At 47.1% G+C, this 19160-nt stretch overlaps 3 protein-coding genes across 6 annotated transcripts in view; 1 reads left to right on the top strand and 2 right to left on the bottom strand.

Moving 5' to 3' along the window:
* Positions 1–2255: 2255 nt before the first annotated feature.
* LOC106575690 (ADP-ribosylation factor-like protein 6-interacting protein 6) lies at positions 2256–5352 on the bottom strand. Its single transcript, XM_045699287.2, has 4 exons — positions 4857–5352; positions 4664–4717; positions 3634–3766; positions 2256–3047 (listed from the first exon to the last, which is right to left on the bottom strand). Exons 1-4 carry the CDS (start codon positions 5011–5013, stop codon positions 2954–2956), a joined length of 438 nt encoding a protein of 145 aa, XP_045555243.1. The 5' UTR covers positions 5014–5352; the 3' UTR covers positions 2256–2953.
* An 867-nt stretch (positions 5353–6219) lies between these two features.
* LOC106575691 (ropporin-1) overlaps positions 6220–19160 on the bottom strand; it is a 13946-nt gene continuing 1005 nt past the window's right edge. Inside the window, exons 1-6 of one of the 4 annotated variants that reach the window (XM_082963606.1) lie at positions 13308–13440; positions 7717–7870; positions 7295–7412; positions 6990–7151; positions 6678–6859; positions 6220–6360 (exon numbers count right to left, since the gene is read on the bottom strand). In XM_082963606.1, the coding sequence (XP_082819732.1) occupies positions 6294–6360; positions 6678–6859; positions 6990–7151; positions 7295–7412; positions 7717–7870; positions 13308–13389 (765 nt within the window). In that variant the 5' untranslated portion in view covers positions 13390–13440 and the 3' untranslated portion in view covers positions 6220–6293. Of the gene's footprint in view, positions 6361–6677; positions 6860–6989; positions 7152–7294; positions 7413–7716; positions 7871–9032; positions 9170–9861; positions 9972–13307; positions 13441–19160 lie in introns of those variants that run through there. The other 3 variants (XM_045699284.2, XM_045699283.2, XM_014152332.3) reach the window with 3 other exon arrangements.
* LOC106575692 (kalirin) overlaps positions 15187–19160 on the top strand; it is a 130626-nt gene continuing 126652 nt past the window's right edge. The window contains exon 1 of the mRNA XM_082963607.1: positions 15187–16116. Within this exon, the coding sequence (XP_082819733.1) occupies positions 16050–16116 (67 nt within the window). The 5' untranslated portion in view covers positions 15187–16049. The remainder of the gene's footprint in view (positions 16117–19160) is intronic.

Below are 19160 nucleotides of genomic sequence, written 5' to 3'. Positions count from 1 at the left end.
ACAGAGTGGAGAGAGTAGGAGACAGGGATAAGCTGTGGAGGAGAGAGTAGGAGACAGAGAGAAGCTGTGGAGGAGAGGGTAGGAGGCAGAGATAAGCTGTGGAGGAGAGAGTAGGAGGCAGAGAGAAGCTGTGGAGGAGAGGGTAGGAGACAGATAAGCTGTGGAGGAGAGAGTAGGAGACAGAGAGAAGCTGTGGAGGAGAGAGTAGGAGACAGGGATAAGCTGTGGAGGAGAGAGTAGGAGGCAGAGAGAAGCTGTGGAGGAGAGAGTAGGAGACAGGGATAAGCTGTGGAGGAGAGAGTAGGAGACAGAGAGAAGCTGTGGAGGAGAGAGTAGGAGACGGGGATAAGCTGTGGAGGAGAGAGTAGGAGGCAGAGAGAAGCTGTGGAGGAGAGGGTAGGAGACAGATAAGCTGTGGAGGAGAGAGTAGGAGACAGAGAGAAGCTGTGGAGGAGAGAGTAGGAGACAGGGATAAGCTGTGGAGGAGAGAGTAGGAGGCAGAGAGAAGCTGTGGAGGAGAGAGTAGGAGACAGGGATAAGCTGTGGAGGAGAGAGTAGGAGACAGAGAGAAGCTGTGGAGGAGAGAGTAGGAGACGGGGATAAGCTGTGGAGGAGAGAGGAGGAGACAGGGATAAGCTGTGGAGGAGAGAGTAGGAGACAGGGATAAGCTGTGGAGGAGAGAGTAGGAGACAGGGATAAGCTGTGGAGGAGAGAGTAGGAGGCAGAGAGAAGGAGAGAGTAGGAGACAGGGATAAGCTGTGGAGGAGAGAGTAGGAGACAGAGAGAAGCTGTGGAGGAGAGAGTAGGAGACAGGGATAAGCTGTGGAGGAGAGAGTAGGAGACAGGGATAAGCTGTGGAGGAGAGAGTAGGAGGCAGAGAGAAGCTGTGGAGGAGACAAAGAGAGAATTTGTGTAGGACTGCGTGGGAGACAGAGAAGCTGTGGAGGAGAGCATGGAGTGTCTGGATGGGGACTGACTGAGATGCAGAGGTGTGCTAGAACAGCACTGGACCCAAAAGAGTGGGAGAGAGAGTGGAGCGTCTTTGGTCATGGACTGACTGAGCCCAAACTGCCTACACCACCAATGTAGATTAAAACTATATTCTGGGATGTATGGACTGTTGCATTTGCACTATGGACAATTTCTGCATGGTACTATATCCATTACACTGTATTTCTGTCTGACTGTATTGTACTGTTGTTTGTGTTTATTATTAGTATATGTTAATCCTGCCAGCAACAACAGCCCCTCTGGGATGAATAAAGTTAAATGAATTGAATCACAGCACCTTCGTTAATTTCCTACCTTGTGTGTGTATCCAGGAGTTGTTCCCTGTGTGTGTATCCAGGAGTTGTTCCCTGTGTGTGTGTCCAGGAGTTGTTCCCTGTGTGTGTATCCAGGAGTTGTTCCCTGTGTGTGTATCCAGGAGTTGTTCCCTGTGTGTGTGTATCCAGGAGTTGCTCCCTGTGTGTGTGTCCAGGAGTTGTTCCTTATGTGTGTGTCCAGGAGTTGTTCCTTATGTGTCGTGAAGAGGGCACGACAAAACCTATTTCCCTTCCGGAGACTGAAAAGATTTGGCATGGGTCCTCAAAAGGTTCTACAGCTGTACCGTCGAGAGCATCCTGACTGGTTGCATCAATGCCTGGTATGGCAACTGCTCGGCCTCCGACCGCAAGGCACTACATAGGGTAGTGCGAATGGCCCAGTACATCACAGTGACCAAGCTTCCTGCCATCCAGGACCTCTATACCAGGCGGTGTCAGTGGAAGGCCCTAAAAATTGTCAAAGACTGTTCTCTCTGCCAACTCACGGCAAGCAGTACCAGAGCGCCAAGTCTAGGTCCAGGAGGCTTCTAAACAGCTTCTACCCCCAAGCCATAAGACTCCTGAACATCTAATCAAATGTCTACCCAGACTATTTGCATTGGTGTGTGTGTGCTGCATTGTTGGTTAGGGGCTCGTCAGTAAGCATTTCACTGTAAGGTCTACACCTGTTATATTCGGCTCATGTGACTAATACAATTTGATTTGGATGTGTGTATCCAGGAGTTGTTCCCTATGTGTGTGTCCAGGAGTTGTTCCCTATGTGTGTGTCCAGGAGTTGTTCCCTATGTGTGTATCCAGGAGTTGTTCCCTATGTGTGTGTCCCGGAGTTGGCGTGTTGTGAGGATAAAGGTGAGCTCAAGGAAGGAATGGACGTCCTGCTGAGGGCCTGTGTGTGTGACATCGTTTCAGATAGGAGAAAAGATACAGAAGGCAGGTGAGAGCTTCTTTACTGTTCAGTAGTACAGACAGTGTGGGAAGGAGAGACAGTGAAAGCTTAATTCAGTGAGAATAACAGTCAAATGCACAGATACACTGCATGGAACATATCTCTACAGGTTATATATTAGACACAATAAACTATAGATTTATAATGTGTGAGCCTCATTTTATATTTTAAACATTCTCTTTATAGCACTCATTTGGCACAAAAACCTCTTTAGGCTAGATATATATCACAATATACAGTACATTATAAAAGGTATCCTGACTTTGTAGAAACCTGGGACTCAACACTGTCAGCCTGGAAGAGGACAGCATGGAGAACCAAACGATAAGGAGCTAGTGAGTGAGATGCTGACTTTAGTACTGGACACATTGTCTCATAGTATCACATGTTCTACTGCTTCTCTTGAGATGTACACATACACATGGGAAAGATTGTGGGTAAGGTCAGGTAGAACAGGGGGTTGTGGGTAAGGTCAGGTCAGGTAGAGCAGGGGGTTGTGGGTAAGGTCAGGGGGTCGTGGGTCAGAGCAGGTAGAACAGGGGGTCGTGGGTAAGGTCAGGTAGAACAGGGGGTCGTGGGTAAGGTCAGGGGGTCGTGGGTAAGGTCAGGGGGTCGTGGGTCAGAGCAGGTAGAACAGGGGGTTGTGGGTAAGGTCAGGTAGAACAGGGGGTTGTGGGTAAGGTCAGGTGAGGCTCCAGATGATGGTGATCGCCGCTACAATGCCATTTAGGACCGCCACACTGTAGCCCATATGGAAGGAGTGACCTGTCACCTGCCTGAGACACACACACACAATTAGACATCAAGGGTTGCAACACATAGACAGCTTGGGACTAAGTTTCTATCTGGAAAAAGATGATTCTGAGATAATTGGCTTTAAAGTTCTGAACCCTCATTGGTTTAAAAGGTGTCAGCAATTTTGAATTCAGGTATTTAGACTACTGTATAGGTAGAGAACGTTGAACAGAACAAGGTTATGTCAATAACTACATGTTGACTAAAATACAGATAGAACCAATAGTCCCAAGCTCTCAAAATGGCATCATTCTATTTACACACGTGTGTGTCCTGCTATCTGGGCTTGGGAGAGAACAGGAAGAGATGGAACAAGAGGAGTTAGGAAAAGGACAAGAGAAGGCCAGTGGAAGAGTTAGGGAATGTAGGTTAGTCAGTGGAGGCTGCTGAGTGAGGACGGCTCATAATAATGGCTGGAATGGAGTCAGTGGAATGGTATCAACTACATGGAAACCACGTGATTGATATGTCTGATACCATTCCACTGACTCCATTCCAGCCATTACTATGAGCCATCCTCACTCAGCAGCCTCCACTGAGGTTAGTGTACCAGTGTGTGTGTGTTACCTGAGGTGGGCAGGGGACAGGGGCGTTGGGGGGAACGTGCCAGGCTCAAAAGAGTCGAAGTAAGTGATGGTCCATGTGAAGCTACAGCAGCAGAACCCTGCTAACACCGACATGACCAGAACACTCCAGAACCCTACAGAGGGGGAAGAGAGAGAGAGAGAGCGAGAGGGGGGCAGAGGGGAGAGCGAGAGGGGGGCAGAGGGAAGAGCGAGAGGGGGGCAGAGGGAAGAGCGAGAGGGGAGAGCGGAGAGGGGGGCAGAGGGGAGAGCGGAGAGGGGGGCAGAGGGGAGAGCGGAGAGGGGGGCAGAGGGGAGAGCGGAGAGGGGGGCAGAGGGGAGTGCGGAGAGGGGGGCAGAGGGGAGAGCGGAGAGGGGGGCAGAGGGGAGAGGGGGGCAGAGGGGAGAGCGGAGCAGAGGGGAGAGCGGAGCAGAGGGGAGAGCGGAGCAGAGGGGAGAGCGGAGAGGGGGGCAGAGGGGAGAGCGGAGAGGGGGGCAGAGGGGAGAGCGGAGAGGGGGGCAGAGGGGAGAGCGGAGAGGGGGGCAGAGGGGAGAGCGGAGAGGGGGGCAGAGGGGAGAGCGGAGAGGGGGGCAGGGGGCAGAGCGAGGCAGAGGGGGGAGAGCGAGGCAGAGGGGGGCAGAGGGGGGAGAGCGAGGCAGAGGGGGGCAGAGCGAGGCAGAGGGGGGCAGAGGGGGGCAGAGCGAGGCAGAGGGGGGCAGAGCGAGGCAGAGGGGGGCAGAGCGAGGCAGAGGGGGGGGAGAGCGAGGCAGAGGGGGGGGTGAGCAAGGCAGAGGGGGGGGTGAGCGAGGCAGAGGGGAGAGCGAGGCAGAGGGGAGAGCGAGAGGGGGGCAGAGGGGAGAGCGAGAGGGGGGCAGAGGGGAGAGCGAGAGGGGGGCAGAGGGGAGAGCGAGAGGGGGGCAGAGGGGAGAGCAAGAAGGGGGGGGGGGTGGAGGGGAGGGAGAGAGAGAGAGGAACATGTTTTGTTAATTTTCTGTTCTGGAGGCTTAGTCTGTATGAACAGACCTGTACTTACCTAGGAGTCTAACCTCTGAGCCATCCTCTCCAATCACTCTCTCATTCCGCATCTCTGAAACACACACACACAGAAGTGACAAGATGACGTATTTACATAACAATTAACAAAAAACAATATTATTCAGCTACTATCAAAGAGGGTCTTCATCCGCAACTAGAATTCTGTAACTCTTGTATGACAGACGATGTACCTTTCAAGATGATGTAAACAAAGGCGCAGAATACTGCAACGACCGACACCACCATCGCACAGCAGAACATGGAGAAAATCCTTGCGGTCCACAGTCTTCGGTTGCCCCAAAAACTCTGGTCCGGTTTGACCGGTCGCTGCCGGTGTTGTATGTCCATTTTGGCAACAGTCAAGTAATACCATTCAAAAACGTTTAACTAGCTGTCAAAGCAAGCACACGCTAGATCAACGTAGCGAAGTTAGTTAACTCTCCCAAACTACCTTCCTTCAATTATAGTGACACGCACGTTGTTTAAATAGAATTAGGATGTATTTTAATAGTATCACTGCCCTATGTAAAAATGTGATGTAAAGTTATTTCAACAAGTCCCCTTTTCGTAACTTTCTAAACTTCTGACAATGCTTTCAAAACATAGCTCCTTCCTCTTCCGTATCCGAAAACTAAACCCGCCCTAAACTTAAATCCAACCGAATAGCATTACTTTCCCTGACGCAACCAACATCTTGTCCATTGGTTTGAACACGTCTATCATCTTTTCTCACCAGTGTTCAGTAGGACACACCGCAGCTAAACGTTTTGCAACAGAAATTGGAACGAGCGCCCCTTATCTATATTTGACCTAGAGTGACGTTCAGTAGAGCACAATGTAGCTAAACAATTTGCAACATCATTATCAAACAATGTATCACATATTGAAAGAAAGTGTACCAAAACACGCTTCAGCCCAGCTTGAACAAAATGGACTCAGGTGCTCGACTGAGGGACATTCCTTACCCCAAGACACTTCAACGGGTGATTATCCACTAAAATAAAGAGAAAGGAGTATTCTGTATATATCCCACATATTAGGCCAAATATAGATAGCGCAGAGGCGAACATACATCTGTAGCACAACTGTCCAGAGCAGATTTTTTTCTAAATTACGTGCACCTACCTGGTCAGACATGAAAATGTTTGAGGACACCTGTTGCCTATTTTATCAACAGGAAACCAGCTATCTTAACTCCGTCTATGTTTTCAGTTTTTTTAATGACGTGCACCTCTGTCCGTTTCCTTGAATCCTCCCATCTCTGAAAAAATACAAATCTTATACAATGTATTAAGCTGACAAATACAACAGGGACCAATCTCTCAGGATTTGGCTTTGACTAGAGATAGTTAGAGAACGCAACATTGTATGTGTTCCATTATAGTGTTGCCTATGCTAAAACTGGCTTTTGGGAACTAGAGTCCTCTTTCTATCTCTATGTTTGACTTTTACTGTGTTTCTGGCCTCTTGTGGCAGCCTCAATCAGTGATGACTTTTCATGATTGACTTTTCACTTAATGTAATACAGAAACACTGTCCTCTGATATTGATGGAGGATATAGCAATAACAGAGTTTCTTTGGAACCATCTTTATTAGAACAAAGTTCTAAGGGGGAGAGAGGGTGAGTCTATCCCAAACGCACTTTACGACTGTTGACGAAGTCCGACACCTTCACCATCCCATCACGCGCCTTCCTGAGAGACAGACAGACAGTCAGAGATACACACACATTTTGTGCGAAGTAAATTTTGTTTCTCACACCTGTGTCTCCTGGTACTTGAGAGCCTTTGTTTTAACTGTGTAGCAGCTGTGTAGTTGTTTTGTAGCTCTGTGTAGTTGTTTTGTAGCTCTGTGTAGTTGTTTTGTAGCTCTGTGTAGTTGTTTTGTAGCTCTGTGTAGTTGTTTTGTAGCTCTGTGTAGTTGTTTTGTAGCTCTGTGTAGTTGTTTTGTAGCTCTGTGTAGTGTAGTTGTATAGCTTTTCCTGTAGTTGTTGTGTATCTGTTCAACTCACGCCTGAGCCTCCAAGTAGGTAATGGTTCGGTCTATCTGGGCCTGGGACACCTCTCTGTCCACCGCAGCCAGGTAGGAGTAAAGGAAGCGGAAGGTCTCGAAGGTGACGCAGGCGTCTGGGGGCTTACACGAGCTGTCTGAGTTCAGGATGTACAGCGCGTGGGTCATGGCGTTCTTGATCGTCTGCCAGAGAGAAGGCAGAGGTCACCAAGATAACAGGGGCCCAAAGGTCATTTGATAATGTCTGTATGTTATTGTGTGTGTGTGTGTGCGCAACGTGCATGCATGAGTGCGTGCACAATATCATATGTACCCCTCCCAGATAGCTGCAGCCCAGGGCGAAGAATTTTATCCAGTCGAGTTGATCTCCGAAGCAGCCCACTGTCATGATGTGTCTGAGAAGGTCGTCAGCCAATCCTAACGACCTCCACAGCTTGCTCACCTCCTTCTTACTGACTGTGCCATTCTTATGTAGCTGGGAAGTGGGGGAGAGAAGGGGGTAGGGAGACGGGGACAGAGAGGGAGAGTTCACGTTTATGTGTGTGTGTGTGTGTGTGTGCACGCGTGAGTCATGCGTGTGTGTCTAGCTGTGGTGTGTTTGTGTGTGTGGCCCCGTACCTTTTCGTGCATTGTGGTGAGTACCTCAGGTGTGAGGTCCATGGTGTTGGGGGTTACCACTTTGTCTGGTGTCCTGTTCACAGGTAACGTTTTCCCCTGGACCAGAGCACTGAAGTACCTGTAGAAGACATGCATACCAGCACAATATTGGGGTTAATACAGCAGAGCAGGAATCCTGGTCTTGGAGGACTGTAGTGAATGTATGCAGGCATATATTCCACACAGTTCAGCTACAACTGACCTTAGATCAGTGAGCTTCGTCCCCTATGGGCCCTGGTCAAAAGTAGTGCACTATGTAATGAATAGGGTTCCATTTGGGAAGCAGACGAGGTCAAGGGCCAACTTTCATCCTTCTCCTCTCAGATGCTACAATACTAAACTGACCTTGGATCAATGGCTAGGCGTAACTTCATGCTACTCACAGTGTGGCCCATTCCAGCAGGTCTTCAGGTTGTGTCCGGATGGCGTCCTTGGTGAACTGCTTCAGAATGCCGGGGAGCTCTGGAGGGATGACCACCGGTTTACCTGTGTGAGACATTCTAAACCCAGAATGGGAACCAGCGGCAACAAAAACACCTGTAGGGTGAAAAGAAAACGGTATTTTAACGTCATTCTTGCAATATGTTAAAGGCCCAATGCAGTCGTTTTTAAGTCAATATCAAATAAATTGTTAACAATGAAGTACCGTACTGTAATAGATTTATATTCAAATCAGCTGTAGGGTTTTTATTTATTTTTACTATTTTCTACATGTAGAATAATAGTGAAAACATAAAAACTATGAAATAACATATATGGAATCATATATTAACCAAAAAGTGTTAATACAAATCAAAATATATTTTATATTTGAGATTCTTCAAATAGCCACCCTTTGCCTTGACAGCTTTGCACATGCTTGGCATTCTCTCAACCAGTTTCACCTGGAATGCTTTTCCAACAGTCTTGAAGGAGTTCACACATATGCTGAGCACTTGTTGGCTGCTTTTCCTTCACTCAGCGGTCCAACTTATCCCAAACCATCTCAATTTGGTTGAGGTCGAGGGATTGTGGAGGCCAGGTCATCTGATGCAGCACTCCATCACTCTCCTTCTTAGTAAAATAGCCCTTACACAGCCTGGAGGTGTGTTGAGTCATTGTCCTGTTGAAAAACAAATGATAGTCCCACTAAGTCCCACTAAGCCCAAACCAGATGGGATGGCGTATCGCTGCAGAATGCTGTGGTAGCTATGCCGGTTAAGTGTGCCTTGAATTCTAAATAAATCACAGTGTCACCTCCTCCTCCATGCTTTACGGTGGGAAATACACATGCGGAGATCAACCGTTCACCCACATCGCGTCTCACAAAGACACGGCGGTTGGAACCAAAAATCTCAAATTTGGACACCAGACCAAAGGGCAAATTTCCACCAGTCTAATGTCCATTGCTCGTGTTTCATGGCCCAAGCAAGTCTCTTCTTATTGGTGTCCTTTACTGGTGGTTTCTTTGCAGCAGTCTCCTGTGAACAGTTGATGTTGAGATGTGTCGGTTACTTGAACTCTGTGAAGCAGTTATTTGGGCTGCAATTTCTGAGGCTGGTAACTCTAACAAACGTATCTACTGCAGCAGAGGTAACTCTGGGTCTTCCATTCCTGTGGCAGTCCTCATGAAAGCCAATTTCATTATAGCGCTTGATGGTTTTTGCGACTGCACTTGAAGAAACTTTCAAAGTTCTTGAAATGTTCTGTATTGACTGACCTTCATGTCTTAAAGAATGACGGACTATCATTTCTCTTTGCTTATTTGAACTGTTCTTGCCATAATATGGACTTGGCCTTTTACCAAATAGGGCTATCGTCTGTATACCACATATACCTTGTCACAACACAACTAATTGGCTGAAATGCATTAAGAAGGAAAGAAATTCTGCAAATTAACTTTAAGAAGGCACACCTGTTAATTGAAATGCATTCCAGGTGACGACCTCATGAAGCTGGTTGAGAGAATGCAAAGCTGTCATCAGGGAAAAGGGTGGCTACTTTGAAGAATCTCAAATATATTTTGATTTGTTTAATACTTTTTTGGTTACTACATGATTCCATGTGTTTCATAGTTTTGATGTCTTCACTATTATTCTACAATGTAGAAAACAGTAAAAATAAAGAAAAACCCTTGAATGAGTAGGTGTTCTAAAACTTTTGACTGGTAGTGTAGCTTTTTACCCAAAAACTATTTTAAAAGCAAGAATTTAGCTAGGAATGTCTGAGTGGGGAGGGTAACACTGAATAGTGAGGTTTGGAACTCCCACATGGTGATGTCAACATGGAAAGCCGAAACTCCCGCCTATGCAAACCACCTGATTAGAAGGTCCTATGTAGATTGTATATTCAATAAGCAACTATCAGGAAATAACACTGATACAAAAAAATCTCACTTTTACAGAGTTAGTTTCATCAGCTGTTGTACAATATTATATAAAATACAGGAAAAATGAATTTGGACTGCACTGGGCCTTTTAATGGCAGGCCTATAGCCTACTAATAACTATGGATTAATTTATGAAAACCATGTAAATCAATTAATTAACCTGTAAAAGACGGTGCAGTTCTCTGCGCGTGATCAGACGACGTAAACGCTGTGAAAGCGGGAAAGACAGTAGCAGGTGATGCGCCGGTTATTTTGTATCAGTTTGTGATTCTCGCGTAACAGACGGCAATTGTGACGTCACATTGTGTGAGTCCCGGGTGTGTGTGAAATGAAAAATAACAAATGTCCGCACGGGGCGACATTTCCTCATGTTTTATCATTTGCAGCTCTCGACAGACATTTATGGAACATTTTCACAGTAGAATAGTAGTTGATCTATACGAGACGATAGTTTACCTTGAGTCATTCTACCGATAATCGAATAGTAGGGCTATATAACTTTCCTAAGATAAATGAGTTAAACTAAAAGTAATATCTGATATGCCAACATTCCCTTTAACCTTTTATATTTGACAGACATGAATCATCATAATGTACATCCATATTATAAAGCAGTGATAATTTAATTAAAAAGGCAAAATGTAGAAGGGAGGGATAGATGGGGCACGTGTGTGTGTGCCTGCTTGCATTTGTGTGTGAGTCACAGGAGGTTGGTGGCACCTTAAATGGGGAGGACGGGCTTGTGGTAATGGCTGGAGCTGAATCAGTGGCGATTTTAGCACGTAAATCTTGGTGGGGCAAAATCCACAAACCAATTTTAGATGCATACCAGCAAAGCCACTACACAACACTAAACAATATATTAATTGCACAATAACGGTGACAAATGGTGCCCACAAACTGTTAGGGCCTACATAAAGCTGTCCCGACACAGAGCTTTCTTTTCAGCACCATGGAGTGAATCCTTACCACTGCTACACTTGGCTATCAGTGGAGCCTTGTCTGGCAGCAAAATAGTTCATTCAGCCTCATTTACTGCCTTTTATAAAACATAGCTGATATGTGTCACGTCCTGACCAGTATAGGGGTTCGCTCATCAACTCATCCTTGACCGCTGGCTACGTCCCTTCCGTCTTCAAGAGAACGAGAGTTGCACCCCTTCTCAAAAAACCTACACTCGATCCCTCCGATGTCAACAACTACAGACCAGTATCCCTTCCTTCTTTTCTCTCCAAAACTCTTGAACGTGCCGTCCTTGGCCAGCTCTCCTGCTATCTCTCTCAGAATGACCTTCTCGATCCAAATCAGTCAGGTTTCAAGGCTGGTCATTCAACTGAGCGTGCTCTTCTCTGTGTCACGGAGGCTCTCCGCACTGCTAAAGCTAACTCTCTCTCCTCTGCTCTCATCCTTCTAGACCTATCTGCTGCCTTTGATACTGTGAACCATCAGATTCTTCTCTCCACCCTCTCCGAGTTGGGTATCTCCGGCGCGGCTCACTCTTGGATTGCATCCTACCTGACAGGTCGCTCCTACCAGGTGGCGTGGCGAGAATCCGTCTCCGCACCACGTGCTCTCACCACTGGTGTCCCCCAGGGCTCAGTTCTAGGCCCTCTCCTATTCTCGCTATACACCAAGTCACTTGGCTCTGTCATATCCTCACATGGTCTCTCCTATCATTGCTACGCAGACGACACAATTAATCTTCTCCTTTTCCCCCTTCTGATAACCAGGTGGCGAATCGCATCTCTTCCTGTCTGGCAGACATATCAGTGTGGATGACGGATCACCACCTCAAGCTGAACCTCGGCAAGACGGAGCTGCTCTTCCTCCCGGGGAAGGACTGTCCTTTCCATGATCTCGCCATCACGGTTGACAACTCCATTGTGTCCTCCTCCCAGAGTGCTAATAGCCTCGGCGTGACCCTGGACAACACCCTGTCGTTCTCCGCTAACATCAAGGCGGTGACCCGATCCTGTAGGTTCATGCTATACAACATTCGCAGAGTACGACCCTGCCTTACACAGGAAGCGGCGCAGGTCCTAATCCAGGCACTTGTCATCTCCCGTCTGGATTACTGCAACTCCCTGTTGGCGGGGCTCCCTGCCTGTGCCATTAAACCCCTACAACTCATCCAGAATGCCGCAGCCCGTCTGGTGATCAACCTTTTTAAGTTCTCTCACGTCACCCCGCTCTTCCGCACACTCCACTGGCTTCCAGTTGAAGCTCACATCTGCTACAAGACCATGGTGCTTGCCTACGGAGCTGTGAGGGGAACAGCACCTCCGTACCTTCAGGCTCTGATCAGGCCCTACACCCAAACAAGGGCACTGCGTTCATCCACCTCTGGCCTGCTGGCCCCCCTACCTCTGCGGAAGCACAGTTCCCGCTCAGCCCAGTAAAAACTGTTCGCTGCTCTGGCACCCCAATGGTGGAACAAGCTCCCTCACGACGCCAGGACAGCGGAGTCAATCACCACCTTCCGTAGACACCCGAAACCCCACCTCTTTAAGGAATACCTGGGATAGGATATAGTAATCCTTCTAACCCCCCCCCCCCCCCTCCCACAAAAAAAAGGATATAGATGTACTATTGTAAAGTGGTTGTTCCACTGGATATCATAAGGTGAATGCACCAATTTGTAAGTCGCTCTGGATAAGAGCGTCTGCTAAATGACGTAAATGTAAATGTTATTTGTTATTGTAGTTTGGTCAGGACGTGGCAGAGGGTATTTGTTTTATGTGGTTCGGGGTGGTGGTTTGTTTGGAAGGGTGTTTGATTTATTATTTCTGGGTTATGTTCATTCTAGTTCTTTGTATTTCTATGTCTTAGTAATTGGGTGTTGGACTCTCAATTGGAGGCAGGTGTTTTCTGTTGCCTCTGATTGAGAGTCATATATATAGGTTTGTGTTTTGTTTGTACATTGTGGGTAGTTGTCTTTAGCACTGCTGTAGTAAGTATAGCCTGTGAAACTGTCGTTCTTTTGGTTTATTGTTTTTCCCTTGTTCAGATTTATTTAAATTAATATGATGAGCACGCAACCCGCTGCGCCTTGGTCCTCTCTACCCAACGACAGCCGTTACAATATGGCTGACTTGCTTAATCAAATGGTGTTTCTACTGACAATTGAGATGTAAAAACTATGGCATAAGGGAACAACAAACGGATAAGAGACCCGTAATTTCGATTAAGACATTAATGAGCGAGCTAGGACGGACGTAGTCAATATAACTATTTGTTCAACACTTTTGAAATGTACAGCGCCAGAATTCCGAACATAGGCCGTTCTTACAGTTTTCTCCATGTACACCAAGTCAGAACCAAAAGGATAAATAAATGGGGCATATAAGCAACAAATGAAAGCTCTTGCAATATTCAATGATTACATTTCTCTAAAACAGGATATAGGCTACATGTGCACCACCAAGTCAGAACAGTAAGCCAAGTTATGAGGGGGAAAGGGACCAAATTATTAGGGTGAGACACATCGCCTACTAACAGCTTACGACACAACATACACTTAGTATTACTTTCTTAGCTACAGTATACATATCTCCCTGGCATATTACATAATTTATGCAGCAGCATAAAGGACATTTTTGGACTCACCTTGTTGTGCTGTGCTCACTTGAACAGGAAGGTGGCACCGCGATCCCTCTTGAGGGCAAATTTTGTCGTCACAATTTGTCATCCAAGTCTGGTATTCTCTGGATTTATAGTGCTTTCAAGACAACTGGGAACTCTGGAAAAAAAAAACAAGGTTGAATCATGAGAACGTCAGTGATCTTCATGTCGGAGCTGTCACACCCTGATCTGTTTCACCTGTCTTGTGCTTGTCTCCACCCCCCTCCAGGTGTTGCCCATTTTCCCCATTATCCCATGTGCATTTATACCTGTTTTCTGTTTGTCTGTGGCCAGTTTGTCTTGTCCCATCAAGCCTACCAGTGGGTTTCCCCTACTCCTGTTTTTTTTGCTCTAGTCCCTGTTTTCTAGTTTGCCTGCCGTTCTGTACCTTGTGACACTGCTCTGAATTACTGACCTCTGCCTGCACTGAGCCTGCCTGCTGTTCTGTACCTTTCGGACTGCTCTGAATTACTGACCTCTGCCTGCACTGAGCCTGCCTGCTGTTCTGTACCTTTCGGACTGCTCTGAATTACTGACCTCTGCCTGCCCTGAGCCTGCTTGCCGTTCTGTACCTTTCAGACTGCTCTGGATTACTGACCTCTGCCTGCCCTTGATCTGTCGTTTGCCTGTCCCGTTTTTGTAATAAAGTTTTGTTACTTCGAACTGTCTGCATCTGGGTCTTATCTAGAAAGAGTCCAGAGTTCCCAACTTGGAATTCTCAGTTGGATGACCGTTCAAAACGTATTTTCCCTGTCAGAGCTCGTTTTTTTCCCAAGTTCCTAGTTGTCTTGAACTCACTGAAGTCTGTGATTTCCCAGTTCCGAGTTTCCAGTTGTTTTGAACATGGCTTAAGTCATGCTGGATTGACAGCATGGTCAATGTATTCAACCTTTTCTGGCCCAAGGCATGTGAATGTTTATCCATTTAAGCTTGGAAAAGAGACCCTTAAACCCAAACTTGGACCACACTCACTCCACTGAATAGCAGGCTAGTGATTGCTTTGCAACACTTACAGTTAGCCACGGATTCATTCCAAACCACTCATTGTTGAATTGGACGATGAGCACCGATACATTTTATCTATCATTTCTCTTCATATGACAAGGATGGAAAAGGATTTGCCAGTGGATTGTCAACTTGATTCATGATGATGACTGCTTGTCCAGCTTGCTAGCTAAGATTTTGAAAGTAGGATGTTGACATGATCAATCAAATCTACGATAGATATAACGTGATTTGATGTCATTTTATCTGTGGCCAATAACCTTGAGCCTTCGTGGATGGGCACTTCTAATGTAAATCTATGGCAGCACCCAAGGGGCTTGAATTTTCGAGCTCTCCCCATAGATTTTGCAGTGACGTAGTGCCCCCATGAGTGACAGAACACTGAGCCAATCACGGCGCAACTACAGAACATTACCAACCCCTACACTCCATATTTTCGTTGGCTGCCCCACCACCACAGAAAGCACTGAGCTAGACTGAAACACCTGCATTTTGAGCTGCTTTACTCAAGAAAGCAAAAAAGAGACCATGTTTGTATGCGGCTTTATTAACTCAATGATTTTTCCCCTTCTTTTAGCTAAACAGGTGGGGCTCTTCCCCACCTACCCTGAATGACAGCTTGCCACTGAGTGGTATGTTATCAAATACATCAAACACATGGTTTCCATGCCATTCCATTAGCTCCATTAAAGCCATTATTATAAGCAGTCCCCCCCCCCTCAGCAGCCTCCAATGGTGTGTGTGTGTGTGTGTGTGGAGATGAGAGGGAGGTTTGGTCTGTTGTTGGGAGGCGATAACAATAGGTTACACAACCACGGCGGGCGACACATTGATGCTGCGGGTGTCACGGTTAATTGAGTGATGTCACCGGGAACTGTGTTTTTTTTCTAGATAGGCGGTTACTGCTTTTATAAATAAGAGGAGGCGGGCTGGTGATGCAATAAGCAAAGGGCAGCTCCTCTAGGCTATGCGATCAGCATCAAATATAGCCTATATAGGCAGCTTGACCCCATTAAGATAGCCTCCTCTTCTCTAATCTGGGAAGAACAAAGCAAACCATGATGTTGCCATCGTCCTTGGTGTGTGAAGACTGGTGGATGAATGACGGCATAGATCGAGCGCATGAATTTTATAGCGCCTGCCAGGGAATAAGGGAAAGTCCCTCCTACAGTCAGAGAACAGCGATGATGTTCTTCTTAAATCACTTCAGGCACTTTATGTAGTCTACACTACCGGCCTGCCTCGCCTCAGGTTGCACGCGCCGTGCATGGACAGGCTCGGGACTGTCGGTGCTCATGCAGTCAGCTGAGCCCGAGCCATCTGCACCGCGTGCGTTTCGGTATAACACCATTGTTAGATTGGTCGGTAGGTCGGGTGTAGTTGGCTAGTAGTGGAGCATGCTGCACGAGCTTTCCGCCTCGGTATTCGGTAGGCCTACTAGTCAACTGCTGAACAAAAGCGCGCAAGGCGATACGGTGGGATATGATGAGATGTGATGCCGCGCAGGATCACGGTGACAGTAGCGGAGGAACGGGAATGCGCGCGACTACGGACGGGAATCGCTGCTAGGATACAGAAGAGAACATGGGGACGGGGCCGCGCGATGACTGACTGACTTTCTCTCGGCAACGACCATCTCTGCATACCGAGGGGTTCAAAAAAGGAAAGAAAAAAAGAACCGATCAGCCTCTCGTTGAAGGCGTGGAGGATATATCGGAGAGGATGAATCCCGGGGACCCTGCCCAAACCGGACCCGGTGAAGCCGGTCAGGACGGGTTGGCTAAAGCAGGTGGGCAGGCTGGGTGTTAACGGCATCCCGTGCCGAAATCGATAATGGGTGAAAAGGCTAAACCGGAGGGATTGATCACAGCTGCCTGGCCCCCGGTATGGGTGGATGTAGCCTATCGTTACCGTGCAGGAATGTGCCTGTCCGTTACCGTGAGAAATAGCACTGGCAGAGCTGTATATTCAGCCCATTATAGAATTAGACTATTTCACCGCAGCGCGCATGGTCAGGGAGGACGAAGCATATGCGTTGAGTTCTTGGTCAATTTCTGTGATTGAGGATCCATCATGATCACTTGCTTTGGCGATGTAAACATGTTTCCCATGCCAATAAAACCTATTTAATTGAAATGAGAGAGAGAGAGAGAGAGAGAGAGAGAGAGAGAGAGAGGGAGAGAGTACAGTAGCAGCCTAACCTATATATGTTCTATGTAGCTTTCAGCATTTGATCCGCGGTGTTATAAAACGATATCAATACAGACACACCCACATCATCTATGTGAACGTTTGTTTGACCGTATTCTGTCTCGCTTTGATCTTTATACAATCCACAAACGGCCGAGCACGGGCCCGAGGCTTTTCGCTGTGATGTTAAATCGTCAGCACTTCCATTCATTCTCTCTGTGTGTGTAGTAAGCATGTACAGCTGCTATAGGCCATGTTACCGCATCTGTGTGTGCAATAAGACACTAGCTACCATTACACACACACACACACGATGATTATGCATGACTATCAGACATGAAATAAGGTGTGTGTGTGTGTGTGTGTGTGTGTGTGTGTGTGTGTGTGTGTGTGTGTGTGTGTGTGTGCTCTCTCCAGTGAGCATGGATGGTAGAGGTCCCAACTAGTCCATAGGACTGCATCTAGTCTAAACAGGGGTCCTCTCCTAGTTTCCTCTCCTAGTTTCCTCTCCTTTATTTACCCTGATCTGAAGACACTGGACAACACACTGTGGTGGATGCCTCATCCCCTTTAATGGTCAAAAGGAGAGGACTACAGCCTAGTGAGGAATATAAGGGATATGTCTCAATACCCTTAAATGGTTTCCTCTTCATGCCACTTTTCATCCATGATATCTTCTCCTTCATCAGCACTGACCTGAAAAACACAGGATGGGTGAAAGCAGCATTGCAGATCCTTAGAGGGAATTTTTCTCACACCCTTCAGGTTGTTTCACGTCAGATGGAGGAAAAGAGATATTGAGAGGAAAAGGACTTAAGACTATTGAGATGTATCCCAGTAGGCTGTCTCATCCCAAGGGCTGGTAAGACATGAAGAGAAGGGAGGGAGAGGTTGTCACAGCGCGCCTGTGATCTGCTTCCCGGCTGCTCCCCGGAACGATCAGTGAAGGGTTCCTCTTCATTTCTCTTCATTCCTCCTCTTCCTCTCAACGCTTCTCCCCCTCTCCCTCCCCTCCTCTCTTCCCTTCTTCCTCCTAAGGTTATCATTGGTCCCTGAGCTGGGAATATTCAAACACAGCGGTGTGTTAATGCCCTGTTTATGCTCAGGATTAGGTGTCTCTCCCACTGAGATGGATAAACCTGCCTCAGTACACACACACACACACACACACACACACACACACACACACACACACACACCTACATCAATAGACCAGCACAGAGGGGCCTACTCACCTTGGATACCAAGACTGCATCCCAAATGGCACCCTATTCTCTTTTATAGTGCACTACCTTTGACCAGGGCCTATAGGGCTCTCATCAAAAGTAGTGCACTATATAAGGAATAGGGTGCCATTTGGGATGTAGACCCAAAGGATTTGTTGGTGCACACTCCCCTTGCTCAGTCCTCTGTGCCTTTAGCATGCTAGTGTTATAATCTTGCTGGTGATATGTAATTCATGGTGAATGAGTGCCATTATGGCCCATCCCTAGATGACTGACACACACACATACACACACACACACACACACACACACACACACACACACACACACACACACACACACACACACACACACACACACACACACACACACACACACACACACACACATGATGATTATGCATGACTATCAGACATGAAATAAGGTGTGTGTTTGTGTGTGTGTGTACTGTATATTACATGACCAAAAGTATGTGGACACCTGCTCGTCGAGCATCTCATTCTAAAATCGTGGGCATTAATATGGAGTTGGTCCCCCTTTTGCTGCTATAACAGCCTCCACTCTTCTGGGAAGGCTTTCCACTAGATGTTGGAACATTGCTGCAGGGACTTGCTTCCATTCAGCCACAAGAGCATTAGTGAGGTCGGACACTGATGTTGGGCGATTAGGCCTGGCTCGCAGTCGGCGTTCCAATTCATCCCAAAGGTGTTCGATGAGATTGAGGTCAGGGCTCTGTGCAGGCCAGTCAAGTTCTTCCACACCGATCTTGATAAACCATTTCTGTACGGACCTCGCTTTGTGCACGGGGGCATTGTCATGCTGAAACAGAAACGGGCCGTCCCCAAACTGTTGCCACAAAGTTGGAAGCACAGAATTGTCTATAATGTAATTGTATGCTGGAGCGTTAAGATTTCCCTTCACTGGAACTAAGGGGCCTTGCCCAAACTGTGGAAAACAGCCCCAGACCATTATTCCTCCTCCACCAAACTTTACAGTTGGCACTATGCATTTGGGCAGGTAGTGTTCTCCTGGCATTGCTTTCTACTTTTAACCCAAAAACATGAGCCATGTTGCTTTTCCTGCCTTATCTACGAGAGGGAGAGGCTACAGGTTAGCAAAGAGTTAAGTTTTATTAGAAATGAAGAAAAAGTGTGTAAGATCAGATGCACAAACAGACAGGAGAGAGTACACTACTAGGAGCCATGAAGAGAAGTGTCCAGATTCCGTACAGCAGAGCAAATACATTTTTTTTAACAAAAAATACTTGGCATTGCGCATGGTGATCTTTGGCTTGTGTGCGGCTGCTCGGCCATGGAAACCCATTTCATGAAGCTCCCAACAAACAGTTATTGTGCTGACATTGCTTCCAGAGGCAGTTTGGAACTCAGTAGTGACTGTTGCAACCGAGGACAGATGA

Source organism: Salmo salar, chromosome 17 (genome assembly GCF_965601325.2).
Source record: "Salmo salar chromosome 17, fSalSal1, whole genome shotgun sequence".
NCBI classification, from domain to species: Eukaryota; Metazoa; Chordata; class Actinopteri; order Salmoniformes; family Salmonidae; genus Salmo; species Salmo salar.
This window is presented reverse-complemented; position numbering and strand designations above follow the sequence as displayed.

Excerpts from the sequence above, each read along its gene's own strand:
- LOC106575690 (XM_045699287.2), bottom strand. The coding sequence starts at position 5,013 with ATGGACATACAACACCGGCAGCGACCGGTCAAACCGGACCAGAGTTTT. Across the intron at positions 3,767-4,663 it reads CTCAGAGGTTAGACTCCTAG|GGTTCTGGAGTGTTCTGGTC; the intron begins GTAAGTACAGGT and ends CCCCCTCTGTAG. Across the intron at positions 3,048-3,633 it reads CTGTCCCCTGCCCACCTCAG|GCAGGTGACAGGTCACTCCT; the intron begins GTAACACACACA and ends TGTGTGTCTCAG.